The sequence below is a fragment of the Lotus japonicus genome, chromosome 1, assembly GCF_012489685.1.
Source record: "Lotus japonicus ecotype B-129 chromosome 1, LjGifu_v1.2".
Lineage (NCBI taxonomy): Eukaryota > Viridiplantae > Streptophyta > Magnoliopsida > Fabales > Fabaceae > Lotus > Lotus japonicus.
In genome coordinates this window covers 73,475,861-73,485,635 of record NC_080041.1, presented here as the reverse complement: position 1 = coordinate 73,485,635, position 9,775 = coordinate 73,475,861, and the positions used below count along the sequence as shown (strand labels likewise).

General features: G+C 33.5%; 1 protein-coding gene across 3 annotated transcripts; it reads left to right on the top strand.

Moving 5' to 3' along the window:
• The first annotated feature begins 3,576 nt into the window (after positions 1 to 3,576).
• Positions 3,577 to 8,400, top strand: LOC130748448 (uncharacterized calcium-binding protein At1g02270-like). 3 transcript variants are annotated; one of them, XM_057601677.1, is made up of 11 exons: positions 3,577 to 3,761; positions 3,991 to 4,177; positions 4,291 to 4,395; positions 4,564 to 4,669; positions 5,227 to 5,447; positions 5,544 to 5,620; positions 5,716 to 5,824; positions 5,913 to 6,038; positions 6,589 to 6,696; positions 6,780 to 6,887; positions 7,700 to 8,400. In XM_057601677.1, the coding sequence occupies exons 2-11, from the start codon at positions 4,022 to 4,024 to the stop codon at positions 7,925 to 7,927; spliced, it is 1,344 nt and encodes a 447-aa protein (XP_057457660.1). In that variant the 5' UTR covers positions 3,577 to 3,761; positions 3,991 to 4,021; the 3' UTR covers positions 7,928 to 8,400. The 3 variants fall into 3 exon arrangements, with proteins under 3 accessions (XP_057457660.1, XP_057457668.1, XP_057457652.1); XM_057601685.1 differs by having other exon boundaries at positions 3,868 to 4,177; positions 7,703 to 8,400; XM_057601669.1 differs by having other exon boundaries at positions 3,868 to 4,177.
• The last annotated feature ends 1,375 nt before the right edge of the window (positions 8,401 to 9,775 follow it).

Sequence of the window (9,775 nt, the reverse complement as noted above, 5' to 3'; positions counted from 1 at the left end):
TATATAGTCCATCTACATATATTTATTTCTACAAAACTCACGCTTTAAATGTCCAACTATGAATGTGAGAGAGTAGGTTGACAACTCCCATATCGACTAAAGTAAGACTGAAATAACTTTGCGAACTTTTGAAGTAGAGTTAGACCTAATCCAAATCTAAGAGTTTTCAACAATTAATTTCTTTATACCCTAAATTGTATAATTCCACTTTGTACTAATTTTGTGGCTCGAGAATGTGATTAGTTTAATTTATTAATTTGAGTAAAATACACTCACCCCCCTCAAGATTTGTGAGAATAACACTTAGCTCCATTCTTATCCAAAATATGCACTCCACCCCAATAATAATCTCACAATTACACTTAACTCAATTCTTCTCTAAATTCTACACTCTACCCCACCTCCTTTAACACCATCCAAAAGATGCTAACGGAATATTCTTTTAACTCAAAATTAATTAATTTAAATATAAATACATTACATTATCTTCTAACTAAATAATAAATATACTTTTTAAAAAAAAAAAAGTAGCACGAGATAATCATTGCTCATTCAAGTAAACAAATCCTAGTTATTTAGAGGGCAGCACAAATGATTTACAATAAAGCATGTTCTGGCCTTCTTGGTGTAATTCCAAATTCATAGAACTAGAACATTTCTTAAACAAGAACAACTTCTGTTTTACTTCTTCCGGTTCTTCCGGATCTGAGTTACGTAGCTTCCAGCTAAGTTTGAAATCATCCTCTTCAAGGCAACAACATTTTCCATCAAAAATTTAGCAAAACTTAACTCAATGTCAGAACCATCAAAACTCAAAAACTTTACCACTAAGTTTACTAAAAAGTTTTGTCAATAAGTTTACTAAACTTTCAAAATATAATTGTGTTATGACGATATGTGATTACCTTAGTTATTAGGTTGTATGAGCACTTAAGCACATGACATTTTAAGTTCTAAAATATAAGTTGTTTAAGGTTATACACAGGTATTAAGAACTCATCATTTAATAAATATTTTGACTGAAATACTCCATATTTAAATTTAAGTTATATTAGAGAGAGAAATATTTTGACCATAATAAACATCAAGTTTAATTATTATTTTTTATTTGGAGGTATTTAAAATATTTTATAAATATTTAGAATATTTACAAAATTATAGTACAATTATTATTTGGTTAGAGGATAATGTAATTAATTTATCATTTATATTTTAATTAATTAATTTGAGTTAAAAAAATATTTCGTTAGCATCTTTTGGATGGTGTTAAAGGGGTGGGGTGGAGTGAAGATTTCAGAGAAGAATTGAGCTAAGTGTAATTATGAGATTATTATTGGGGTGAAGTGTATATTTTGGATAAGAATGGAGTTAAGTGTTATTCTCACAAACCTTGAGGGGGTGAATGTATTTTACTCTATTAATTTTGAACTAAACACTTAGTAAAATTAAAGAGGATAAGCATCAATGTAAAAGCAGCAGAGGTTTAAAAGTTTATGATGGGAAAGATAAACACAAAATTCTTGATATGAGAGAATTTTCACATGAGAAGATACAAATTCAAATTTAATAGATACAAATATATGAAATAAAATTTAAAAAAAATTAATTTTCGTTTTTAATTTTTTTAAATTACAATTTTCGTTTTTATTTTAAAGTGATAAGTATATTTATATATTATTTATTTATTAAACGAAAATAAAAATATACATTTTTTTGTTAGGTCACTTAAAAGAATCTAATACTTGTATATAAAAAAAAAAGAATCTAATACCATAGGCAGCAACACTTTCAATGCAACTTATGCAAAGTGTATTTACAACAATTGAGATTAGTTTAATATAAGCAAGGAATATCACAGCGAATATAGTATTTTCTAATTAGAAGATGTATTCTTGTAACTAGAAAATATTAGTTGGATAAGAAGTTTTAACGAGCTAAAACATAGATTATTTTTAGAATTTTAAAGAAAAATATATGTTCGTTCGTTCAAAAAAAGAAAAAGAAAAAGATAAGTTGACTTAAATTTAGTTACACTAAATACATCATTTTTTTTTTATCTTATCTCTAGCATAATAAATTTTCTCAGTATAAAACATCTCATGGATGCTCAGGGAGACATGGTTTTCAGCCACATCCTAAGGGAAGGCAATTCTCTAGCTGACTACTTAGCCCGAACTGCGCGTCAGCTTGCGTTTGGTACAATGATATGTAAGCAAATTTTATCTACTCTAGGGTTTTCAACTTACAGAAAACCTAAGCCAGGATCTTTAATTCATATGATTCTCACTAACTTTAAAGGGAGGAGATAACTAACCTTGATTCATGCCAGAATCCATGAAGAAATCCTTAAGCTCTCTGAATCCTTTTCTCTCCTCTTTGCCTTCCACTTTCAGTCCTTCTCTGATGGATGAGAAGAGAAGCAGAATACGTTACTTTGAGAACTGCTCTGTAAACCCTTTATTGTAGGTTGGTTATTGTAACCACCCACTATCTTTTAATTTTCTGAAGGAAGAGGAGAGGGAATTCAAAATTGAATTTTGAAACCCCCAACTAATTTTAATTGCTTTAATATCCTAATGACCATCACATTGAGGATCTTTTCATAAAATTAGTTCTATAAGTTACATGGGCCACATTAATTATTAAAATAATTTAACATGATACCCATACTCTAGATCACCCTGTTGGTGAATGCCATAGTTTGTTGGAGCATGACAGGGAAGGGAAAGTTTCCTCTAACTCGTCGCTGGCTCGCTCTTAGTTTTTCATTCTTGTGTTGGGGCCTTTCCCCTCATTTGTAACCAAAAATTAAAATAGTTAATTATACCAAATAATCCAACTTCAAATTTTTTTCAAATAATATTTTTTAGAAAGTGAAACAAACATCTTTAAAAATATAATGACATTAATTTTTTTTTATAACAAAATCGAAACTAACGCACTCTGTAACACTATGTTTGTTTGAAGAGAGTTTGACAAGAGAGAGATAGGAGAGAGAGATAGAGAAGAGATGCTCAAACCACCCTTATTTGGTAGCTACATCTCTAGTGAAGAGAGAGCTTTTAAACGCGGGCCCACTCTTTTTTTTTTCTCTCTCTAATTTGAGAAGAGATAACATGTGGATGATGTTTACTTTTTTGTTTCCTATTATGTCCTTGTCTTCTCTCTCTCTCCAAGGCCATTGAAAGTTGTAATTTTTTTTTCTTTTGCTAGACATCATAGTCTTTTTCTAAAAATTAAATTTTTTAGTTTTTTATTTTATATTATCCACCTCATTGGCTCATTCTTTCTCTCTACTCAACTTTTCTCTTCTTTACTCTCTCTTTTCTATCTCTCTCTATCCTACCAAACAAAGTGTAAAACTCTGAAAGTTTGTTAATTAATCCATAATAAACATAGAAGAAGGTGGTCAAAATATCAAATTGGTTCATGCCGAATTAATCGCATGACATGTATATTCCATTCCGTTGGGCAGTTAAAAAACCTAATTTTATATTTTCATTTTTAATTTATTTATACGATAAAAACAAAACCAAACGAAACAAAAAGACGTGTTTGAAACTCAAACCCCAATTCCCAAAGGGAAACAACGTTTGCTATTATCGGCGTTCGTTGTGTCTCTCTGTCTCATCTCATCATCATTCAACAACGTTCCCTCCAACACGTTCATTCTTCATTCTTCCTCCTTCCTTCAAACCCTTTCTTTCACCCACTTTGCATTTCAATTCTAATTCATCAAAATTGCTGTTACTTTCCACAAAGTAAGTTAAATTTTCAAACACATTGTGATTGTGATGATAGAATCAAGAACCCACTACAACTGTTTCTATAGAAAGATTTAAATAAAACTTGCTTTTTCTTCAACAGGGTATTCATTCATTCATTGCTTTTATGCGGGATCACGCGAATAATAATAATATACCATTATTATTATTATTATTATTCTTCTTTTATTGTTGTCTTCATCATCACCATCATTGATATTTATAGAGGCATTAGCATTGGTGGGTTTGGACGTAGAATGGGAACGGCAAGGTGGGCTAAGAGGATGGGAAGGATTTCAAGGATTGGCAGTTTTGCAATTGCTTCTTCCATTAATGATAACCAGCAACAACCTTGCATTACCTGCACTACTTTTAATATTCTTGCTCCTATTTACAAGCGAATTGACCATGAGGTTTGTTTTTTTGTTTTAATCATTTTTAACCTTCTATTTTTGCATAGTGAGGTGTGTTTTTCAAAAGGGTAGTCTCAAGTTTTGTGCTTTTTGTGTTTTGTTGATTAAAACAGGACCCTAGTTGCCGCGAGAGCGATTGTAAAGCGTATTGGATGGCCAGGAATCATAGGATTTTGGATTGGTTGTTGAATGAGAGATCTTCTATTATCTGTCTTCAGGTTTGTGTGTTGGTTTCTTTTCATGGTTATCAGCTTCATGACATATTTTGTCATAACTCTTTGCATTTGTTCCCTCTATTTTGTTTGTGCTTGAAAATTGAAATTGATTGGAGTGGCATGTGAGATTCTATAATGGGCCAGAGGCTAATATGTGTTGGGTTTGCGCAGGAGTTTTGGGTTGGAAACGAAGAGCTTGTTAATTTGTATGAGAAGAGGCTTGGCGATGCTGGCTATGTTAGTTTCAAGCTTGGAAGGACCAACAACCGTGGGGATGGTATGCACAATATTCTCTCTCAATTGGAAAATATCCCTTTGGATTTTCATCACTTTAGTATTGCAAATAAATGTCAATTGGTAATTACCAATTTTTTTCATGGTACTGTGAGGATTTGCAATGTGATGAACTGATTTATTGAAATTGGCAAACAGGAACACCACATGGCAAGTTTAGGAAATATTTACTGCGGGAAGGGAACAACATTGAGGAAAAATATCTTCTGTTTTAAATTTTCTTGCGAATAGAACTCTTGTGAACGGAAGTTTCAGTCAGTTAGATGCTAGTCGGACACTTTAGAGGGTTTGGTTTGTGAGAGATTCACTTTAGAGGGTAAATAGTGAAATAGTAATGGTTGAAATTTTAATAAAATACATATTACATAAACATATACAGCTGTTAAAATCTACTCATTGGATGTAAGTTGTAGTAACTCTGCACTTGTACTCACTTTTGGCAGGAGAAGCCCTGTTCTACATATGCATAGTTTTGCTCTGAAATTTCTTCTTGAAGATTTATGCACAAAATACAAATTCTTACATGTAGTGTTTCTACAGGTCTTCTGATAGCTGTGCAAAAGGAATACTTCAATATTCTTAATTATAAGGAGCTGCATTTCAATGACTGTGGTGATCGTGTAGCTCAGCTGTTACATGTTGAACTGGCTTTTCCATTTTCACAGTGGCGAAGCAGTGAAATTAGGCAGGAAATTCTGATTGTTAACACTCACCTGCTATTTCCCCATGATTCTACTCTAGCCCTTGTACGACTGAACCAGGTATCTAAGCATTTAAATGTCACATCCAAACACTTGCCAATTATTAGATTTGGTGTCTCATTAGACTGACACACCTTAAAATTTTATTTTCTTTAGGTCTACAAGATTCTTCAATATGTAGAGTCGTATCAGAATGATTTCCAACTCAAGCCAATGCCAATCATGCTATGCGGGTAAATTCCAAATGTACTTCCACGCACTTTTTTTGTTTTTTGTTTTTATCTAAAACTCTTGAATTGTGTTTTATTTACAAGTTTTTATTTCTCAGTGACTGGAATGGAAGCAAACGTGGACATGTTTACAAGTTCCTGAGGTCTCAGGGTTTTGTATCATCTTATGATACTGCACATCAGTACACTGATGCAGAAGCTGACAAGGTATTTAGTTATTTACCATTGCCTTCAAAAAAATTATGCTTGACAATATGCCAATCACTCAGATTTATTTAACATCATTTCAATGCAGTGGGTTAGTCACCGCAATCATCGGGGAAATATATGTGCTGTTGATTTTATTTGGCTTCTGAATCCGGACAAGTATCGAAAACTGCTCAAAGCAAGTTGGAGTGAAGCAGTGTTTGGCATGTTCAAGGTAATCATGTAACATTTGGACCCAGACTCAGTTTATTAAGCATATTAGTTTTACCATCTTTGCAGGGAGTCATGTATACCTTCAAACCAAATATGTTTCATATATATTCAACATTACTTTCCTTATAGCAATAGGGAAATAACTCTGAAGTTAATAAGGCAAACACTTCAATGTTGGACAAGGATCCTGATTCAAGTTGTCTCCTAAAACTTTGATACACCTGATTGATGTATTCGATAAACGTATCACTAGAAGATAGTTTCAAGTGCAGTATTTGTATAATCTTGTGGAAGACCGCAATTAGATATAGTTTACGAGTGAGGAATCAGTATTGCTTACACTTATTATGTCAGGGAGGAGATTATTTATGGGTTTTGTTAATATTTCTTGTTCTCGTATATTGACATTATTACTATTTGTCTAGTGTTTTATTTTAGCCTACCACTAATATGAATTCAGAAAAGGTGAAAGTTTACCAAGTGAAAACCAGCATTATTCTATTCATTTGCGGAGCTGAATTTTCCTTAACAAAATTTTTTTCCATTTTCAGTATCTATTGCGGAGAGCTTCACTGACAGAGAGTGATGCATTTGCTTTTCTAAAGGGCGATAATGAAGATTGTATTACTTATGCTGGTTTCTGTGAAGCACTTCGAGAGGTATGGACACTCTAAAAGTTCAGTTAATGCATGTGCTTGTCTGAGAAATCCAAGTGGTTATAAGTTATTTTCATTCTGTGCAGCTCAATTTAACAGGTCATTGCCATGGGTTATGTGAGCAAGAGATTAAAGACTTGTGGGTCCAAGCAGACATAGATGGAAATGGTGTTCTTGATTACAAAGAATTTCTGGTAAAGTATTTCACATGACATGATATCTTATAGAAATATCATACAAGAAAAGACTTTTTCCAGTAAAAAATCATATTTATGCAACCAATGACTAGAGGTTGAGTGTGAGCCTGAAATCTAAGGGTGTGTTTGTGAGTTGATTTTTGGAGGGGAGGGGAGGGAATGGAAGGGGGAGACTTATGAGAAGCCCTCCCCTTGTTTGGGAGATTTTAAAATGGGGGGAAGGGTTTGGGCCTTGGGGCTATTTCTAAAAACCCTCCAAAACAATCTTGTTGTTCCCCCAAATTGGGGGGTTTTGGGGAATTTGGAACTTCCAAATAAGGGAAGAGCTTACCCCCTTCCCTTTCTCTTGCTCTCCCCCGCCCCCTCGTAAAAACTCACAAACAAAGGGGTTTATAGTAATGCACTGACAGCATGTTATATGTAATTTGCCTATATGATAATCTGTATCTTAGTTTCTGTGTACATAAACATACAAATTAAGGAGTTCTATCAGGTCAGGTTCATAGAACATTTTGTCAGTAGTGAGAGATCCAACAAGTACAATTAACCCGTATAGGTATATTAAAGAAGAAAATGTCATTAAGTCCAGCAAATTAGTAAAACTCTTTTGTGTTGAGTGGATGCTGAAGTTCCTTTTTTATTTTTGGTTTGTACATTAGCTTAGTTAGATGCATGTAGGTAACATCACCTAGTGAGATAAGCTTGCCTATTTCTGTTTTATAGTGGGCTATGAAATTCAAATTTTTTAATTTTCTGCTTTATTCCGAGTTTATTGGCTAAATCAAGGTTTTGATATCATGCCGTTGCAGCAGCAAATCTGGAATTCAGCAGTTTCAGATCAGAGAGATGACAACAAGAACGCGGAACATTATGATGTTCAGGAACAAACAATTGGTTTCAGTGTAAAAAATGCGGTGTTGTTCCCTCCGGAGGTGGAGAAAGGTAGATGGCCTGAAGACTACTCCCTATCGGATCACGCGCGACTCACTGTAGTGTTCTCACCAATAAGAATGCCATGCTCCCAGTTGATTTGCTAACAATGCTTGTGGAGCACTCTAGCTTAGGATTTAGAATTAAGATTTCTGTACATAACATGCCACACAGTTAGGAATGGGTGAAGCAGTGGAACCGAGTGAGGAAAAGGAACTTGGAGTTCTTTTCTGGATAAGGTTTTAACCAACTGTGTTGTGATCACTGCGTTATCATTGGCCTCACACTCTCGATAAGGCATAGCTAGCACAAGCAAAATGAAGTTAATATTTATGCAGTGAGCAACACTATCATCAAGTAATTTGTTTTCCCCATTTTTTCTGCTCTGTATAGTTGTTTTTTATTTATAGGTCATAGGCATCAACCTTTTTGTAGCTTGGTAAGATGCACCCTCTAGCTAGAGCTATTCTTGAAGTAGAGAAGAGTTCAGACACACTTGTAACATATTTTGCTCTTGATAGAGTTGTGACTAACTCAAATTGTACATAGCTTTGATAAACTAGTTTCTCTTTGGAACTCAGGGGTGTTGGATTGGAACTCCACAGAAAATAGTTATGTGATCAAAGCATAATCCACCATTGCTGCAACAAAATATTATACTGTATTCTGAATTTTGAAATCAAACCCAGAAAAAAATTCATACAAGAATTACAAACTAAGTTATTATCCCTACATGTTACCTGCAACTAATTCCAGGTATATTTTTAAAAACTTTCCGGTTTTTTGTTTCAATAATACTTCTGAATCCCTAAAGTATGAAGATTTGGGAGTTTAGATTCAGTAACACTTAAGACTAGAATATAATTTCATAAATTTTATTGTTCCTGAAATTAGATTCAGTAAGCTATGCATGTACATGAACAAAATGAAACGATGAGCATATGAAGATGAAAGAATTCTTTTTGTCAAGTTCTGAAAATAAGATTCAAGAAGGTCCAAATGTTTATTATACTACCTGAATCAAAACTTCTAAACGGAGTACAAATAATCGAGTTCCAAAATTTATTTTCTTGAAACTTAGAAGGGGTATTTTAGGAAGTTACACGCTGCAGGATGATGAGTTTAGATGTAGGGTGCCCCAATAGTTTTCCCCTCTAATCCAATATTGCGTTTTGACAACTATCTCTAGACTGTTTTGGACTAACAACCATGACTAAACCTCAACATTTTCAGATTGTGCAAATAACTGAGCATATGTTAAGTATAAGTTTGTGGAAGTATTATGAAGCTTATTAAGATTTTTCAGGTGTTTTCTATAGGGTGAGCAAGTATTGCAGCCATTCCCTATTACTTCTATTTTTTTTTTGTCAAGTGAGCCTTTCCTTGTTTGTTTATTTTTATTTTTTTGGTCAAAATGTATGGAATTAAAACCCAAAGGGTTGCCAAACGACACTTACAACATGCGAGAATAAATTTCTAAGAGTGCTATAACAATGCACACATACATAAGAAAATGAAGAACAAACATGCACACTACAAACCAGCAATTAAACATGATGTAAAACTCTAAGAAGTCATTAAAAATCTCTAAAAACCCCAAACACCAGAGAAGCTAATTGGCTTCTGAGCGAATAGAAGTAAAACATCTTGTTACTTGTTTAGGTGTTGATGACTTGATGATAAATTTTGGTAATGGACAAAGCCCAAAGATGAACTAATGTAGAACGCCTTTTTATCTTTCACTTGTAGTTATTTGTAACATAGATCGGGCCTCCTTCATCAATGAATGGATTTTCTGACCAAAAAACACAAAACTCCTACATAACCAGCATCTAAACAAGTTTCAAATGGAATATGAAGGGAGCGATCAAGTTATCAAGCCAAGTGTTGATTGTTGACTCTGTTGAGCAAAAAGAACTCAACCACTATGACATTATCTTTCAGCCACATATTTG